This window comes from Amphiura filiformis, chromosome 18 (assembly GCF_039555335.1).
Source record: "Amphiura filiformis chromosome 18, Afil_fr2py, whole genome shotgun sequence".
Classification (NCBI taxonomy): domain Eukaryota; kingdom Metazoa; phylum Echinodermata; class Ophiuroidea; order Amphilepidida; family Amphiuridae; genus Amphiura; species Amphiura filiformis.
Genome location: NC_092645.1, coordinates 34,713,590 through 34,734,257, shown reverse-complemented (window position 1 = coordinate 34,734,257; position 20,668 = coordinate 34,713,590). Strand labels below are relative to the sequence as shown.

Here is a 20,668-nt window from a genome sequence, read left to right as displayed (position 1 = left end):
AAACGGGCTGAAATTAAAAGAAAGTGCGGAAATTTGAACCGCAAAAAAGGAGGAAATCCTGCAAAAGCAGGAAAATTCTCATGCCCGCCAAAAGGTTCAACTTGAATTGAGATGGCAGTGGAATCTTCCACAGGGGGAGTGTGGATTTTATATGGAATGGCCCGTTGTACTTACTTGGCTTCGTTGACGTTGAGATATTTGCCGTCATCTGTCATCAGACGTACAACCCTCTTGGGAGGATCTGGACCAGGTTTCCTGCATGCACAAAATACATTAAAGCCAGCATATATTATATAGGGTGTATCACATAAAATATTACAATTTTAAGGCTGTTCTTAACCCTGGAATTATGGAAACTTTTAAGCCTCATAACTGCTAAATTGTTGGTCTAAAGTATTATAAAAAAGAATGGCAAAGACTTGATGAATTCATCTGGTGAGGTCGAATTTGGGCAAAAATGCCACCAAAACCAAAATAATTAGCCACCAAAACCTTTATATTAGCAGATAGGCGAGACTGCTTGTTCTCTGTTGACAAGGGGCAGTCTATCAGTGAACGACTCTTTTCAGAGTCATCAGTAGACAAGGGGCAGTCTACATGTCTCATTCTTAGGTACTTTGTCCTGAAGAAGTCAGAGCTACTCCTGACGAAAGCTTGACAGTTCTAAACTTGTCCGACGGCGAACCCGCTAAAAACCCACTAATTATTATTCACAATCATTCACATTGAAAATGTTACCTGTCAGACAGATATAACTTACTTGTTCTGCTCCTCTTTCCTTTTTGATTCCTGTGCGTGCTCATGGATTGCAACTCTCGACTCTGGTGTGTACGCAGTTTTCTCTTTCCAAAAGCTGTGGTAAAGCAGAGTAGAGAAAAAACTCACATTTATTCAGTTTATACAATTTTATGGCACGCAATGATTGAAAGTCTTTGCAAGCGGTACATTTAAAAACAAATTTATCAAATGGAATATTGGTGCTTATTCATTGATCTGTGGAGCAGTCAGGCACACAATTTTGTACCAAAATATGACGTCTCCGATGTGCAGTGGTTTTGAGTGGCCCAAGACACACCATAAACCATTTAGCAAAAATAAAGGACTTGTAGCGCACCCTATAGAAACCACAATGAACCATCACAGCAATGATCAGCTCCCTACGTTCTTGTATGGATAATAAGCAGTTAGTTCCTTGCCCAGGTGAATTTCAAGCTAGCTCAAATATTTCATGAGAACAAGCAGGGACTGCGGCAGGACTTGAAACTCGCATTGCTAATCACTAATGCACCAGATTCTAATGCCTTATTGATTGAGATAACTTGTCAGCTAAGGTGGAACTTCGTTTTGAATGACATTTTTGATTAAATCTCTTGTAATGTAACACACTGATATGGGGGATAGCAGAAGCAATGAGGCAGTCATCAAAGACTGCGCTCCGAAAAGCGTGTGTGACATGTGTTTTGTTTCCGCAGGCCGCAAGGCACAAATATCTAACTAAGCCTGCTTATTATTATGTTTAGTTTTTCACCAAAGGAATCAAGCCAACATGTTATTTGAGGATTACCAAATAAATTTTGCGCTCAAGACATGCACACGCCGCTAATTCCTTCTGTCTCATAATTCCAAGATAAAAAGAATTCTTTGTTGTTGTCATACTCACTCAGTATCATCATCCTTAGTCTTCGTCTCTTGCTTGTCATCAGTGCTAGTATTTTCATTCCTAAAAAAAAAACAAGAATAGCATAGATTAGGCTATTTCAGTTGAAATCCATACACCCCAATGGAAGACCTTAATCTCCCAAACAGGGGGTGTAGATTTCAAATGTGGAGTCGCCCATTCAGGTAACCGCATTTGAAATTCACACTCCCTGTGTGGAAGATTAAGGTCAGCTGAAGATATTGGTTGGACATATCAGAACACCTTGGGGGGGGGTTGACCTCAGATGACCCATTGTGACCTCAAAATGACCTTCCAAAATTTGGCTCTAAATGTTGACTGTACCCACCACGTTCCATGCCCATATGACAGTTTTTAGTAATTTGACCTTGGATGACCCCAAAATGACCTTCCAAAAATTTGACTCTAAAAGGTGATTGTACCCACCAAGTTTCATGCGCATACGACATTTTTTACTAATTTGACCTCAGATGACCCCTGGGTGACCCTGGATGACCCCAAAATGACCTTCCAAAAATTTGGCTATAAAAGTTGACTGTACCCACCAAGTTTCATGCCCATACGATAGTTTTTACTAATTTGACCTCAGATGACCCCTGGATGACCTCGGGTGATCTTGGCCCACTAACTGAAACAAACTTGTTCTCTCTGAGGTCCAGATGCACCCATCCACCAAGTTTGAGGAACTTGCGACCCCCAGTTCCCTAAAAAATAGGCGGAAAACAGTTTTTACTAATGTGACCTCGGATGACCCCTGGGTGACCACTAATCAATACAAACTTGTTCTGTCCTAGGTCAAGATGCACCCACCAAGTTTCATGCCCATGACAGATTTTACTAATTTGACCCCTAGATGACCTCTGGTGACCTTGACCCACTAACCAATACAAACTTGTTCTGTCCCGGGTCAAGACGCACCCACCCGTCAAGTTTGAGGAACGTGCGACCCCCAGTCTCTGAGAAAAACAGTTTTTACTAATTTGACCCCTGGATGACCTTGGGTGACCTTGACCCACTAACCAATATAAACTCGTTCTTCCTCATACCAAGCTGCACCCACCCACCAAGCTTGAGGAACGCGCGACCCCTGGTCTCCGAGAAAAGAGGCGGACAGACAAACAGACACACAAACAAACAAACAGACAGAGTCTGGTGAATTATAGTAAGATTGATGAGTCCTGTTTTCATAGTTTTCTCAATTTTTTCAGAAAATAGTCCATTTTTGCCTCACTATAGCCAAATTTTTTGTAATTTCCACAAACTTTTTGGGAAAAGTTGTAAAAATTAACTGACAATATGTGTTAAATTTGGCCAAAAATAAGAATATTAGTATATTAATGGGTCCAAATTTCTTGAAAATTGGTATATTGATGGGTTCACTTTCAAATTCTCAGCAGCACGCCCTCCCAAACCAACCCCCCCGGACTTTATCATAATAGGAGAGGGCCTACACACATGGTTTCATATCTCTACACTCCCTATAACTCAATTCAGATAATAATTCTTGGGGGAATATCCCATCTTCCATCAAACCATGTTTTTTGACCTCTACAATCCTGGAAAAAAAGTTGGCACACTTCGGCGTATCTCTGCCCCCGCTCCCCTAATTTAATGTGGGACACATCTATGTTGTTGGCAGGTACACGGGACCATCCAACATTGAAGGTGGGGAGTTGGGAAGAGCAAGATTCGGGGGAGTCTGTGCTTCACATACATGCAATATGCATGTTTCACTTGCCTTTTGTTAGGGCATGGATTTCAATTGTTTAGTAAAAGTGTGCCAACTATCTTTTTAAGAATTGTAGCCCTGGTTTAGATGCCATTTACTCACTGTTTATCCATATCTGTATAGAATCTTCCATCAAACCCTAGTTATCTATCAACTAATCCTGGTTTTCTACCATCTAACCCTAGTTTAGGTGCTATTTACTCTGTATATCATTATGCCATCTTCCATCAAACCCTAGTTATTTATCATCAAACCTTGGTTTTCTACAATCTAACCCTAGTTTAGAAACATTACTCACTGTTTATCCATATCAGTATACCATCTTCCATCAAACCCAGGTTTCTTCTCTTCCTTCAGCTTAGCCTCTTCTTCTGCCTCCTGTTTTTCTTTCTCCTATGGGGAAAAATGTCAATTTATGTTTCAGATTTACAGTCACACAAGGTGTAAAAATCAATTGATCTTTTCAGCAGTTGATCGGAGGTCTTCAGAAAGTAGCTCAGAACCAATTACGCACATGCAACAAGCAGTGGCGTGCGCAAGGGGGGGGGGGGCAGGGGAGCCATGGCCCCCACTTTTGTTGGTCATTCGGGGATTCGGGGGAAAAACGTTAAAAACGTAAAAATTTGCTCCTAATCAGACTCCATTCGGGGGAACTGAACAACCTGCCCCCCCACTTTCAATATGCTGCGCACGCCACTGGCAACAAGCATGTTCGATGTGGCATGGTACGGTTGTTCACACCAGTCAGTTTTGGTACAGGTGCACCATTTATCAAATTTGAATAATTTACAGATATTCACTGACCACTGTGGCCCAAGACACAGCTTATAAACCATTTTACAACATTCAGGGATGCAGCTCAATATATAGGCACAGAACCCTAACCTGGTCTACCCCATCCATGAATGACCATGTATCTGGACTCTGCCAAACTCTTAACTTCCAACTTCGCAATATTGCTCGAGTCAGGCGCTTCCTTGATACTGACTCATGCCATCACATCATCCGTGCACTCATATTATCTCGCCGACTACGGTAATTCTCTCCTTGCTTGCACCACCAACATCAATTTATCCAAACTGCAGCGTATTCAAAATAGGGCGGTGCATCTCATCTACGGCCTCAAACGTCGTGACCACATAACCCCATACATCAAGGACTTACATTGGTTGCCCATCAGGGAGCGTGTCAATCTGGAATTCATTCTTACACCACATCTCGTCATTTACGCTCTTCCATGGATACTACACGGCTCTCCATTCCTCTCACAATCAAATTAGCTGGTGATAACGCCTTCACTTCCTTTGGTCCTCGAATTTGGAACAACCTCCCATGCAACATCAGGGAGGCCCAAACACTGGCCAGCTTCAAAAAGCTTTTAAAAACCCATCTTTTTCCAATTTGATCCATTTCTTGTCATTGCTATTTCTTTCTTTGTTTTCTCTTATTGTAATGCGCCTAGAGCTAAAATTGTATAGGCGCAATATAAATCGATGTATGTATGTATGTATGTATGTAATATAACCATAGCTCTCCCAGTAACAAGGCAATTTTAGACGGCCAGTTCCTTGTCCAGGGGAATTTCAAGCCATTAATATTTTCACAATAACATTTTTCCAACTCGCCAGGGCTCAAAATAGAAACATCTCACACTGAAGTCTGATGCCCTACCAACTGTCTTGAGTATCGTTTGGACAAATGTCTGGAAATTTGGTAAAAACTCTGCTAATTTTAAGTTTGATGGAATATTACCTATACAGCTGGGTTTAAGGTTGCTAAGAAAATTGGTTTAGCGATGGGTCCAGCTTTTTTTTTTCTCTCTTTTCTCCTGGAAAAATCAAGTATTTGAATATTACCTACCCTGTTGACTGCATATTCTTTTTGTTGTATGTTTATCTTGACTGTGATGGAGTCCAAGTTTTGTCTGGCTTTAATTCTTTCTGATTTCTCGATTTCTTTCCCATCTAAGTACTGCAGGGAAACAAAAAATAAAATTAATCTTTTTGATGGCACTTTGCCATGCGTCGTTGGGCAGGAAAAACCTCCTATGTATCATTGGCCCCTGAACATGTTTAAAGCAAAACGTCCTATGTAACCTGTTGGCAGCTTTGTTTTAAACATGTTCGGGCCACAAACACATACGAGGTTTTTCCTGCCCAACGACGCATGGTTAATCCTCCTGTAAGCATACAAAAATCAGTATACCGTAAAACCCCGTCTACAAGCATATAGTGTGCTTCTGATGAAAGCTACATTAATCCAGTCGCCATTATGGAGTTTGAGGAAATAAATTACGGATCCAAGCATATACAAACAAGTATTATTTTAAGATCGATCAATTGTATTGCTATATTAACGCTTGCTTCGAATTAATTAAGCTTTTATAAAAAACACTATATATGCTTGTAGACGGGGTTTTACGGTATGTGACATGATCTGGTCCATGGAGGACATAGGCTGACAAATTTTGTTTTAAACATGTTCGGGGCCACAAACACATACAAGGTTTTTCCTGCCCAACGACGCATGGTTAATCCTCCTGTAAGCATACAAAAATCAGTATACCGTAAAACCCCGTCTACAAGCATATAGTGTGCTTCTGATGAAAGCTACATTAATCCAGTCGCCATTATGGAGTTTGAGGAAATAAATTACGGATCCAAGCATATACAAACAAGTATTATTTTAAGACCGATCAATTGTATTGCTATATTAACGCTTGCTTCAATTAATTAAGCTTTTATAAAAAAAAAAACACTATATATGCTTGTAGACGGGTTTTACGGTATGTGACATGATCTGGTCCATGGAGGACATAGGCTGACAAATTTAAAATTGAGATAAAGGCAAATATATAGACTAGAGTGTAAAATAGACATCACAAGACTTCAAAACTTTAGAACCAAGTATGCTAGATCTTTGGTGTTTTCAGTATATGAGACAAGGTAACAATTATAGTAACTCAATTTTCAAAAACGCCTTCTTGGACTAGATTGTGTCACATACATATGCATTGTAAAGACTTCAATCACTTCATTGAGGGATTATATTAGGCTAAGTCTGAGCAGAACAAATGTCTCCTTACATCTTCTCTGCAAAGCCTACAAAAAGACAGTGAGTATCAGAGAAACATCACTAAAAATTTGAGTAAATAAACCATCTTTTACTGGATTTGATATAAAACTTTCCAAACATCCAAAAGCAATCATTAAAATAATATTGAATGGATTCATGGAAGTAATAAAGTACATCGCAAGTGCTTCATTATATTAAGAAAGGTAAAATCGGACTAAAAACTTGGAATATTATTGCCAAATTGGCTACTTTATTCACCTTTCATTTGGGAGCTGTTGAATCTATAGTTAATCGTGGGGTCACCGATGAAACATCGAGAATTATCAATATTATTATAATATTTTCTCATGGTCTTCTCGCCTAGCACGATATTGCACACCCTGAAATCCAAATGAGCTTGTTCAAACAATTTTACGTAAGGCCAAAAAAAAAAAAGGTTTGTCTCAATGTTCAGCAGCAGATTTGTAAAATCGTGAGATTTGGAATAAAAGAAATGCAGAATTTTTTTTATTTAAAAAATAAAAAATTTATAGTTTTTCCAGAAAAATTCGGCAAAAATCTGATTAAGGTCATATCTTCCAAATACCATGAAAAAAGTCGGGAATAAAAAAATAAAAATAAAAAATTGCATTTCGCATTTGTTTCCAAACCACTCGTGAGCTTTGAGACAAACCATTTTTTTTTTTTTTTGCCAAACATTTTTGCACGAAACACAGCTGACAAAATTACACGATCATCACAACCCGTTTAGAATTACCCTACTATATGCTATTCTTTTTTAAATCCATACACCCCCTATGGAAGACATGACCTTAATCTCCCACACAGGGAGTGTGAATTTCACACTAGGGTTATCTGAATGGGCGACTCCATTTGAAATCTACACCCCCTGAGTGGAAGATTAAGGTCATATCTTCCATATGGGGTATATTGATTTCAACTGGAAAGCCCAACAGCTTCTCACCTTTAATTGTGTTAGTGTTGCAATCACATAATCTCTGTAGCCTTCATACTGAGTACATGGATTACCTGTAAGAAACCTATACAAACAAATATAATAAATATTTAAATTAGTGGGTTACAACAAATAAGCAGACGTTTTGTGTCGTGTAAAATCAAGTTCTTTTTTTAATATACATGTCCATGATAGAAATTTCCACAAGATTCAGTGTAACATTCTTTAGCATTTTTTTGCATACTAAATAATTTACATACTTTTTACCGAAAATCTACAAGGGTGAAAATCTGGTGAAAATGTTTCCTTCAACAAGGTTTCGCTACTATATGGCTATCAGATTAGGAGATAATTTGTACAAAAGATTTTGCATAAATTATGCAAATAACCCCAGTACCCCACTGAATTTGTATACTATCAATCTAGTCTCTTATGCAGCCAGTTTGGTTCCATGTCCTCCACACACACAGTCTGCAAATGGCAACTTATGATACCGTTTCTGATTAGCTAAGAAAGGCGACTTAAAAGTTACGTCTGGGAACTTGATTGACCTCTGGTTTGAATTTGGAACTACCAACCTCGATCAGCAGAAATGAAACTTGGTAGAGGAATGAGTTGGAAACTTATAAAACAAGCAAACAAAAAAGTGCGGTGTGCAACTTACAGTTCCCTGAGATGAATGCTGTCTTTAAGGCACTCTATACTTGTTAATTCGCCAACAAAGTTAACAGTTAGGTCTAATTTCTTTAACGACTCACAACCTGTAAAAAACATTACGGGAAAGTACAGAAACATTAGGTTACATATGTGGCTGAAAGAATATGTAATGGGCCAACATCATCAAAAACGTCAGTCATGACCCATAGTACAACGACAACGATTCCAGTTGAAATTCATACACCCCATATGGAAGGCATAATCTCCCACACAGGGAGTGTGCATTTCAAATGGGGTTACCTAAATGGGTGATTCCATTTGAAATCTACACCCTGCATGAAAGATTAAGGTCATGTCTTCCATAGGGGGTGTATGGACTTCAACTGGAATAGCCAAATATTTCACCACCTTGTCAAGCCAAATTTATGGTAATAAACCCCCATGTCCTGAGACTGTCAACATTGGATAGCCAAATGCTTCCCAGGGGTGAAGGAAGGTAATTTCCTAGGAACAACTACATGACTGCACAATGTTTGCTTATTATAAAACACTTACAAAAACCTGTTTCTGTGGTTTCATCAGTGGGTGGAGGAACTCAACAAGTTATGAAGTGAAAGTGAAAAACTTTTTTAAGGCAGAAGTAATGTAATGAGCTATTCCAGTCAAATCCATACACCCTGTGTTTCCTCAGTGAGTGTGGGGAACTCAACAAGTTATGAAGTGAAAGTGAAAAACTTTTTTAAGGCAGAAGTAATGTAATGAGCTATTCCAATCAAATCCATACACCCCCTATGGAAGACATGACCTTACCGCATCATCCCACAATTCCTGTCAACCCTTTGCTCCATAGAAACACTTTGGGCTATTCCAGTTGAAATCACTACACCCCCCTATGGAAGACATGACTTCACACATACGGAGTGTTTTAAAAGCGAGTCACCCATTCAGGTAACCCCATTTGAAATTCACACTCCCTGTGTGGGAGATTAAGGTCATGTATTCCATAGGGGGTGTATGGATTTCAACTAGAATAGCCCAATGATGTCAGTCACAATGAAATTGTTGCTTCGATGAAACAGTATTATCCTGAAAATCAACTCAGCTTCAATTTATTCTCCATATAAATTATAACACAGTAACAATTTCCCACCTAGTTTGACTTATTTTTGATGGTTTGAAACTAGTTTGAACTACTTTTAATTAATTTGGAACCAGTTTGAGCTAGATTTGGAACAAGTTTGCACTATAGTTTTGATTGAGTTGGAACTAGTTTGAACTATTGATTAATTTGGAACAGGTTTGAGCTAGTTTTGATTGGTTTGTAACTAGTTAATTTGAGCTAGTTTTGATTGGTTTGGAACTAGTTAGTTTGAGCTAGTTTTGACTGGTTTGGAAATAGTTTTAACTGTTTAGCCTACTCACCTTGTAAGTTTTCAATTCTTTCAATGTTATTAAGTGCTAAATTGAGATATTCCAGCTTTTTCAATCTACCAACATTTTCTGAAAGACAATGATAAAAATAGATTGTTATTTTAGATAAGAATGTTGCATCATCATGATTTTTATGGGCTGAAGAATCGTACCAAATTTATCACTCCAAAATGTAACTAATGAAGTGCTTTGTGCGAATCGCTACGTACGGGCAGTGATCATTGAAAATAACAGCACTTCAAACAAATTGATAACATTGCTCTCTTTACTGTCAGGCCCAAAAAAAACATTTGTTTGTTGCCCCAATTGGCTGTAATATTTTCCCCACTGTTTTACATTTTTCTTCTTACTTTATTTTGCTTTTTTGCAAAAGCATCAATGAGAATAAGTACAGAAAAGTTGAGCTTTATTTGTCTCCATATTTGAGTGCAAACACCGCTAAGTCATGCTCTTCTACGACCCGCTCATAATCAACATAGAGATCCATCTAAAAATTGCAGAGGGCATGGAGGACTCAAATGCTGGGCCCAATATTGATTGATCAGTGATGTCTGGGACAAAGATCTATTGAAGAGGTCATATTCGTCATCATAGTGTGACTGTCAAAATCGATCATTGCCAGGTCAACTGGTTAACGCTATCTGTGTTGGGAACCATGATCAAAAGGATTACAACACAGTCAATGGGTTGCTAACAGGTGTGCAAACCAAGCATAAACCAGTGACTAATGTGAGGTATGCACTACGATGGCAAACAGAGACAATAAAGTAATAACAATTTTAATCAGATGAATGACCAACTTACCAATTTTTGGTATTAAATTACTCTGCAGGTACAGAATCTTCAAATCTCGACACCATTTATCTAGATATTCTATTCTGAAAACATAGAAAGAAAATAAAATGTATTGAACAACAAAATACAGCAAAACTGTTCTGCCTTCAACCATAGACCATTAGATGGTCTATGGTTCAACTACAGTAAAAGTGCTACTTTTTGTGTTCTTGTAAACTCTACCAATTTCAAACATACTGCACAAAGTGCATCATCAAAGTTTAACCCTAACCCAACTGAGTCTCACTAAAGCTCACTATTAAAACTGCTCTGCGTGCATGCATGCCACGTGACTTGATGACGCAATTAGCTTAAGTCATATATACCCAGGGAATTGCTGCCCGAGGCAGCCAAACCTTAGTAGCTACATGTCGGTGATTGTGTGCGTGCCATGCGAGGGGTCCCGGGTTCGAATCCCGGGGGTACCAACCAAGTGACTTCTTTCTTCTTCATTTCTTCTTTCCCTTCCGATTGCAAAAAAACCATGGGTAGGGTTAGGGTTAAATGACACACTACTGAGCAAATGCCACAATCCGGCTTATAAGTAGTTTAAACACTGGTGTCAAAGTAGCACTGTTTGAAGCCATATTTCCATATACTAAAATTTTGCTTTCTTTGGTGTGAAGTCTTAACCCTTACCTACTACTATGTCCCTCCCCCTGCTCTATCAATCAATGTTGGATGTCTCTAGGGGTGATGATGATCAAAAAGCAACCACCAACATTGATCGGGGGAATGGGGGGCATGAATTGTATTTACCATGAATAGGCCTACTCTGCTCTTTGTGGTAATGCTATGTTATCAGCATTGTATGATCATAACTTAATATGAAACAGAGTGTATGTGAATAAAATTGTATCATCTGCACAGTGGTGTAGCCAGGACTTTTTCAGAGAGAGAGAGGGGGGGGACACGGCAAATTTCATGGGGGGACATTGTCACAAATGGGCTAAAAAGTCAAAAGTACAACAAATTTATCCAAAATGGGCTAACAAATAAAAAGTACAACAAGTATGTGCACACAAATCTTAAATATCAGGTCAGCTAGCATACCACAGGGGGCCAACAGGGAATTGAATAAAATTGTGTAAGGACTCTTGCAGGGGGACGCAAGGTACATTTCAAGGTGGGGAACAAACTTGGACGAAAATGGTAAAAATGGCCGAAAGGTACAACAAATTTGTCCAAAATGGGCTAAAAAGTACTGTAAATGCATAAATATCTTAAATATCAGGGCGGCCAGCATCAAACAGGGGCAAGACTTCTTACGGTGGATATGCATGATATGATATGGTGGCAAGAAGACTTATTTCGATCACGATCTAATTGCAATTTCAAGCCATTGATTTATATGGAAAGGATACTAAATATTATATTTCTAAATGATAATCTCCTCTCATACCATTAATCACATTAATTACAAAATAATTAAAACAAAATTTACAAACCGCGAAAGACTCTGACCGCGCAAGACGGGTAATCGCTAGTGATATTAATTCAAATGTCTACTAAATCCTAAATTTGTTATCCCCTATTTCTTCTCATGCTATATGAACAATAATTATTACATGAACAAAGACTCTGCTTGAGCAAACTACTGACTGCAGGTTTTATTCCACTTTTCACACTGATGTGGCAGTGACGTCAGTGCGCAGTTTATTAGGCACAGCCTCAAATCACTGGCATATGCTCAAAGCGCCAGCGTACACGCGCTTAAAAGATGCAGCATAGATGCGCAAGCGAAAAAACGCTGCCTCAACACGTTGACATTACTGCCACTTCAGGGTGAAAAATACTTTAGTTATAATATCATATTTAACTTACTTTTCAACATCTTGTTGATGAAGGGAAACCTCTTCCAATGTTGAGATCTCCATGTTGTTATGCTCCGCTCGCTTTCGGATTAGATCTTCTGTAACTGAATATTGTGAAGAAAAAGTTATTAATGCTCTGTGTCCTAGCCATAGGCTTGACTTGAACATATAAGTTTTGAGGTATTTTCACAAAATTTCAAGAGCTTTCTTTTAAGAATTTCTGAACCAATACTCTGCTTGTTTGTACTCATTTTAATGCATTTTTCATGCTGATTCCAAATATGGTCATGTAAATTTAAATCCCACATCCTTTACCAATTCAAACTTGGGCACACCTAACCCTGGGGATACTACCTTCATAAATTATCTTGAATGTTCAGTTTTCAGCTCTACAAAAACTGAGCGCACAATATGACAGGGTTCAAGATCTCCAGCAGTGCATGGTATTCACAGTATTCACCCTTTGCGGATCCGTCATCTTGCTACCAAAGCGAGGTTCTCCTGCAAGCGCATGCGCATAAAATGTGCATTTTGTTTCTCACGCTTTTCTAGCAATGTGCCAGAAGGCTTTTGCAACATGCACATGGTAATTAAAGCATGCGTTTGACAGGTGTATGCACACACAGCACACACTTTGCGGTAGAACCCTGTTTTTTTAGATGACCCTGCGATTTGATTTTCAGGTCCTGACACTGAATCCCTATGTAATATGTGATGGATAAGATAAAATCCTGATAAGACAAACTAAATTTTGTGGCCCCTAAAATTGCGTATTAAAGAGTTTCCACTCTACAACCCTGGCAATTGCCCTGCTTGCCCCATGCCTTTGCCTTGTTGCCCTTACGAATGCCTAGGGTTAGAGGTACATTTATCCTAGCACAGGATAGCCAAATTCCCTGGCTAGTGTTACTGCCCGAGCAAATGCTAAAGGGAACTTGTTACCCCATTAAAATGTAGTATTATTGTGGTTTTGCCCTAACTATAGTAGTCACTCATTTTTAAAGCTAATGAGAAGTCACTCTTCTCAGATATTTGAATTATAAAACCGAGTGGTCAGTGACACAAAGATGTAACTCCATTTTTTGCAAAATGAGATTTTGATATCACAATGTTCAGAAACATGAGTACTTTCTAATAAACACATAGAAGTAATAACTCCATTTAACACCCCATTGCAAACAATGGCCAGTAAAACAGACTTAACTGTACATTCAATATAGACCATTATCTTTAAACTCATTTTTCTCAGAATGGCCAAAATGGAGTTATGTCTTTGTGTCAATGATCCAACGATTAACTATCTAGAAATAGATCCTTCTCTCTCTCTCTCTAATCAGTTTTCAAACTTACTTCGCACCATGATGACTATTGTCTTCTTCACAAAATCTATAAAACCTGAAAAATAAAAAGTGAAATCAATAAGTTATTTGCACAATATAGCAATGTACGGTACTTGGACCTAAACTATTGGGATTGACAACAAGGGAAGTTTTAGCAGTTACAATGCATTATAAAATTGAATACCTGAGTGGAAGAAGGGCCCAACTCCAATTTTTTACAAATAAATTTGTTATAAATAGCTACAGAAATTAGGTAATCACCATTAATTGCCCAAGTAGAACTCATGTGATATGTTAGCAAGAAAATTTATTGTAGTGAAAAGCAGATTTCATGGATGAACAAAATTCCTCTTTAACCCTATATTTGTGGAAGAAGGGCCCAACTCCATGGAGTTGGGCCTTTCTTCCATGAAAACCATGATTAAGTGTACGTGGAAGATTATTTAGAGAGGGGATTTTGGCTCATCTTTCACACACAAGGAAGAAAGGTCTGCTGGCAATAAAGTGCTGGGTCTAACTCATTTTTGTAAAAAATTGGAGTTGGGCCCTTCTTCCACTCAGGTATTCAATTGTAAACAATCAAGCACCAAAATATCTGTGCAATAGATTTGTTAAAAGAGAAACTTGTTATAACACCAGAAATAAAGATGTTTTTATCATGGATAAGCCAAATCTATATAAATAAAAGGAAGATTGCCCATCTTGTGCGCGAGTGTTCTCCGAATTGCCTTGACTTTCGACTTTGATTTAGTGGTTTATTGATCGGGTACATATTGCCATTATTTCATCGGACATTCGTTTTTGCACAAATTGATGGTAACTAAGAGAATAACATAAAAAACTGCTGTGTTGCTATCCAAAATCGCATGCAGTGGCATTGTGGGTAATAAGGACAGCGTGAATCGCGTAGTATAAATATTTACATTCAAAAACCATACGCAGAGCAACATTGCCCCGTTTTCTGCCAACTGCGAGGTGGCCAAGAAATGATTCAGGCTATCTAGATGCGCAACAACGCATAATCTATTAATGATCTTACGAGCTTTTCGCCCCTACGCAGAGCTACGCGCCCCATTTTCCGCCACTGCATCGAGGTTGGCAGCCAAGAGATTAAGGCTACGACGCGTGAATCAGGAGACCCGAGGTGGAGGCAGTCAGTGTACAATTTCATTATTTAGGCCTAGGCCTATGAACGTCGTTTAGTTTTACAGCCAAATTCATACGGGAGATTGAGGAATATATACGGAAATGCATTTGGTTGAAAGCGGTCAAGAAATATGGTTAAAACCGGGTGGTTTTTTTCCTGGGCTTTTTTATTGTCGAAACTCAGTGGTAGCGCGTACCGTAACTAACTGGCAGTGTGTTGGCGTTAGTGTGTTGGCGTACAAGGGATGTGACGCGCACACACGGGCGCATATGCATAGGCCAACTTCCCGTGCCAGAGAAAAATAATCCATGATGAAAAAAGGAAGCTAAAATAATGAGAACATAATTAAATGCAAATGGGAAACCACACGCTAAGCAGGAAATATGAAAACTGGGAACAAAATATGTAGAAAAAAAGCCAAAGCTAAAAGGACAAACGTAATAAAGGGTAGATTTATAAAATAATAAATAATAATAAATAACATCAATAAATAAATAACATGGAAACGGAAAATAACAGCATATATTTATTGGAACAAAATAGATCTATGTAGAAGAAACTGAAAAGGTTATAGTAGACGGTAACTAAATGAAACGGGAGCAAAATAAAGAAGGAAAGAAAGAAACTAATCAGCAAATGTAAGAAAAAAAAAGCTAAAATTAGATTAAAATTAATCAGGAAATATAAGAAAAAAGAAGCTAAAAATAAAATAATGAAAACTGAATTAAATAAATAACATGGAAATGGAATAACATGGAAATCACAAGCTAAGCAGCATAAAAAAAAAAAAGAAGCTAAAAGGGAAATGTAAGAAAGGACAGATTTGGAACATAATGGGAATGCGGTTAGGCCTAAATAAATAAATAACATGGAAACAGAAAAGCACAAACTAAATAGCAATTTTTTTTAATGGGAACAAATATAGGCCCATGTAGAAGAAACTGAAAAGAAAGAAAGAAGCTAAATGGAACTGCCAGAAGGGACAGGTTTAGAAAAATAAAATTTACTTTTTCAACAATTCTACTTTTCAGTAATTCCTCCTGTTTTAGTGATCGCTCCCATTTACTCATCTAGCGGGGAACCGCGCAATAAAGCGCGGGTATCCCGCTAGTACTGAATATAAGAAGCGTAGCTTTAGTTACAGAGGTGCTCAACTGTGGAACTCAATAGATGACAATGCTAGAAGCATGTGCAATGTGAAACATTTTAAACAACTTATTTCTTAATATTTGTGAACAATTTAACATTTTGTATATTTTATATTGTTCAATATCTGTATTAATATGTAATAGTGATCTTGATGATGTGTTTTAATAATTTAATTTGTACACAAATCGATTATGATGTATGGATCTTGGGTATGGATGATGCATGTTGAGGGGATGAAAGGGTATGACATTATGCATGGTGAGTTGGGGTGTGTGTGTATATGTAAGTGAGGGGTGAGTGGAGTGTATGTTGTTTCATGGTGAGGCGGTAGTAGCTTACATGTGGGGTGTGCGTGATTGTATGAGGATGAACGTAGGGGCTACTTTTATAGTAAATTTTATATTCTATTGAAATTTCTGTATTTATGCAATAGTGATCTTGATGATGTGTTTTAATAATTTAAATATAACTTGTAATAACACCAGAGCGGGTGAGAGGGGGTGTCTAGGGGTGTGCATGTGGGAGTGAGAGTGTGACTGTATGAATATGCAGGGTTACTATTTTATTTATTATAAATATTTTGTTTTTTAGTAAAAGATCGTATTAATTTTAGTTTTTAGTCTATGTACACTAATGTATTGTATTTTAATTTGTGTTTGTCTAGATATAAATAAAAGGAAGTCGCTAAATCTTGTTCATGAATAGACTCAGAGATGATTTCACTTTCAGCTCTGATTTATTCGTACATTGATCGGGTACATATTGCCATTAAACCATCTGAGGTTCATTTTTGCAAAACTACTCAATCACTATGGAAATAACAAAAAAAATGGTCAGTTGCTAGGCCGTTGAGGTCAATAACCTTATGGGTCAGGTCATGACAGCAAACGCGTCAAGTGGCGAGTCACGCACCTGCGCGTACACGGCACCATGGTTTCACGCGCTTTGCCGCGCATGGTACGCACTTAATGTTGGCTTACCGCGCGTAGGCCTAGCCTACGTATGTATGTACGTGACTGACTTCTTCTGTGAGACAGTGGCGGATCCAGGAATTTGGGAAAAGGGGGGGCACACTCGATGTTTTTGCCGCCACCTTCTTGAATGGCCACGAAGCACCATTGTGTCGCGCGCCGTGCAGGGGGTTGTGTCCCCTCAGAATTGGAAACTTGGTCAAAGTTAAGGCCTTGAAGCCATTTCGGGGGGATCATTAGGTGTAAGCTGATGAAAAAGAGGGGTCATTGGGTGACATATTTGCAAAATTAAGCCCACTTTACAGAGGGAATGTTAAAATGTAGCCAACAGGGACCGAATTAGTCGTTAACTGTTCAGTATAAGCCCGAAAAGGTGATTGTTAGGGGGTGGGTGAAAGTCCACATTTTGGAAATTCTGCGGCCCCCGCAATTAAATCCTGGCTATGATATAGGTTTAGCTATGAACAATACGGAATAGCTTAAAATGTTTTGCAACTTTTAAACATGTTGCTTACGTGTTTTATACTATTATAACCCGAATTGAAAGCGTTTTCTAGCAACCTCTTCTAACCTTAATGTTTTATGTTTGTTGGGATAAAGTTAAAATCAATCATTCTGTCACAAGCTAGCTGTTTCAAAAGTAATCTGAGGGATTGAGTAAGTAGGCCTAACAAAATTATCACAGGTCTGGATATTTATGTTTATCGAGCTAAATCATTACTATACTGGATGAATAATCTACACCAAGACATCATGATTATCATCACCGTTTACCATGTTTACAAACCACTCCCGTTTACTAACCGCTCCCGTTTACTCAACTAGCGGGGACCCGCGCGAAAGCGGGTCTCCAGCTAGTTAGTAATATTTGTAATATCCACACACACGGACATGTGGAAGATCAATATTGTATTGAACATGTTTTTACTGTGTATAAATAAAGTTATTATTATTATTATCCTCATATTCATTGTGATTAGCGGCCTGGATTAAGAGGAGAGCGTGGCCTAGCGGTTAAGGCATAGGACTGTGTCTGTGAACCCAAGGGTCAAGGGTTCGAATCCCAGGTCCGGCTCTTTGTGTCCTTGACTTGAGCAAGACACTTCACTCTACTTGCTTAGTGCTTCGGAGGGCACTTTAAGCTGTCGGTCCCGTGTACATGCGTATTTTCTCTCATTAATGTAGTGTGCACGTTAAAGAACGTCACAGGCTATTCGAAAAAGAGCAGGGGATCATCCCGGTCATGTGATTGTTGACTTACTTCAAAATAAGCCCAATCGGCATTGGAAGTTTGCAATGCATTGTGGGACAGTTTTTGCAGTTTTAGGACACTTTGTCCTTTGACCTATCGGGAAAATTGCTGTAATTATTAATAATTTATTTATTATTGTCATAAATTCCATAATGTTATCATTAAAAATATTTAAATAATTAATTCATTTAATAATAATGTTTTTTAAGTTTGTTTTTATTCTAGTAACAAGTTTTAAATTATATTTTGTACGCACAAAACCCGAATTTTCCAGATAGATCAAAGGTCCTAAAAAACCGGAAGTTACAATAGCGATTTGGCTTATACACTCATCTACTCTAGGTTCCAGAGTAAAAAATAAGTACAGCTTGTCTGTACGCAGTGCGACAATACTCATACATATGAGGGAGGCACTATATAAGGAAGAAGAAGAAGAAGGATTGAGGATAGACTTTTCTATGAAGCAAAATTAAATAATGTATTGTAAGGCATGTAAAGGTGTCGAATTATGCACCGCGAGAAGTTTCGGAAATTTTTAAAGGCAAAGTATCAATTCCCAGGTTATTGAACAAGTTTAATTATTCCTCCCAAGAAAGAATGCCATTAAATACATACCTTGATAGAATTTTTTTTACTATTCGATGACATTTGTAGTCCAAATTGCTCATTAATTCCTACGATTTCTTTCAAAAATCGCGTTTTTTGTTGACAGGGTTACTAGTGTTGGGCGATAAATTATTGTACATTGGTGCCTCGTGTTGGGCGATAGCAGAGTCTGTGGCGCCGCCGCTCCATCACCATTCACACACCCACTCACAAAATACCCGCACGCGGGCTCGTCACGGCCAAAATACTCCAGCTAACTAAGTTTAATAATTAATTTATTACACTAGCAGGACGGAAGCTCACTCAACTCTGTTTCAAGTTTCAAAAGGGAACAGTTTGCCTAGGTGCCGGTGACTCTGTGCACTTGGTACTTGGTATTGGTATCCTCCAAAAATCTCCTTGCAGAAGTTTAAACTGTGCAGGTAGCTTTTCAAATTAAAGGAGTGTTTCGTGATCCTAGCATCCTCTTTTTATGACATTTTTCAGTACATATCCGCGAAAAAAGCCTATTTCCAAAATTTCAGTTGATTCCGATTTTGCGTTTGCGAGTTATGCATGATTATGTGTATTACACTGCTCCATACGGCTCCATAGACAATGCGTTGTAATTTCGTTCTGGTGCACCAGAACGAAATTCAAATTTCACGATATCTTTGCAAAACGAATTAATCTGCAAGAAATATTTTGTACATAAACATTATGTAGCCAGAGGTTTCCAGTGATATAAAAATCTCAACTTTTTTTTGAGAAAAGTGGGGGGATGAGGCTGTGGATCACGAAGTGCCCCTTTAATGTACCTGCAAAAGTGCATGTAGAATTTTAGTAGTAAATTATACAGTTGGAATCAGAGACATACAATGTGCCTCTAAATCAAAGAAGTAATATAAAATATCCCTTACGAAATGACACCAATTTTTATTTTTCATCTGTAAAAAAGATGATTAGTTTCACGGCACAAACTTTTTTTTTTTAATTGTGTGCAAGTTACTTTCACTTTGTGCAGGTAGATTTGTTCTGGTATTTAAACTTTGTTCTGGTAAATCGAAGTGACCTTTTTGGCAAACCGACAAAAGGGGGACCAAGTGAGAGACCAATCAACTGCTATAGCTTCACCCCCGTCTTCATAGGCCATGATCCAGGGCCGTAGCAAGCGGGGCGGCCGGGGATGCCATGGCCGCCCCACTTTTTGAGAAATTTGTTATGTTTTTCTTTATATCTTTATTTCAATATTGGCGTATATTTGTATTTTGGCAGCCCCACATTTGTGATGGCCGCCCCACATTTTTCAACCTTGCTACGGCCCGCCATACTGCAGTTACTGTCCGTTTTCCTATACACAATACACAGTGCTCTTTTCCCATTAGCTCCCATTGACGCGTGAAATAGCCTACGTTAAAAGTATGGGGATATGCCTAGTTAACGTCGCTGTGTGAAAAAGAACCGGCCAATATTAAAAGTACTCTTCTAAAGTTCTAGAAAATATAGTTTTGTAACATGTCCTAAATTTTTAGCTAATTTAGATTTTTGGAAATATGCGTACTTTGGTGTTTTAGTTAATGTTATAGGTAATAGTAGGCCTAGTTAACGTCGCTGTGTGAAAAATAACCGGCCAATATTAAAAGTACTCTTCTAAAATTCTAGACAATATAGTTTTGTAACATGTCCTAAATTTTTAGCTAATTTAGGTGTTTGGAGAGGGTCGCACTTTTGTGTTTTAGGAAGGATATGTAAACGACAGATAACACCAAAAATATGAAGAAATTATTTCCAAACCGTGTTAAGTCAACAATCATTATGTTGCTCATTTTCAAGAATGCTGGTTTACAAAAAGCAGGCCATTGTCTCATTTCGTGAATAAAGGTACACATACCATTGTTTCCTTTCGTTTCCTTTATAATCGGTTACCCAACTGAAGCTATAATACCAGCTTTATTGCGATATCGCACATGAAAACAGAGACATGTGCACAACCAGAGAAGATCCGATTTAATCAGTTGAGCTGTTTCAATGAGTGTTATCTTGGTTTAATA

The 20,668-nt window shown here is 38.3% G+C and overlaps 1 protein-coding gene across 1 annotated transcript in view; it reads right to left on the bottom strand.

Moving 5' to 3' along the window:
* LOC140140154 (dynein axonemal assembly factor 11-like) overlaps positions 1-18,755 on the bottom strand; it is a 33,692-nt gene extending 14,937 nt beyond the window's left edge. Inside the window, exons 1-12 of the mRNA XM_072162014.1 lie at positions 18,648-18,755; positions 13,524-13,568; positions 12,184-12,277; positions 10,330-10,403; positions 9,517-9,594; positions 8,102-8,198; positions 7,447-7,522; positions 5,268-5,378; positions 3,706-3,800; positions 1,661-1,720; positions 761-853; positions 175-255 (exon numbers count right to left, since the gene is read on the bottom strand). Of these exons, the coding sequence (XP_072018115.1) occupies positions 175-255; positions 761-853; positions 1,661-1,720; positions 3,706-3,800; positions 5,268-5,378; positions 7,447-7,522; positions 8,102-8,198; positions 9,517-9,594; positions 10,330-10,403; positions 12,184-12,277; positions 13,524-13,533 (869 nt within the window). The 5' untranslated portion in view covers positions 13,534-13,568; positions 18,648-18,755. The remainder of the gene's footprint in view (positions 1-174; positions 256-760; positions 854-1,660; positions 1,721-3,705; positions 3,801-5,267; positions 5,379-7,446; positions 7,523-8,101; positions 8,199-9,516; positions 9,595-10,329; positions 10,404-12,183; positions 12,278-13,523; positions 13,569-18,647) is intronic.
* Between the last annotated feature and the right edge of the window lie 1,913 nt (positions 18,756-20,668).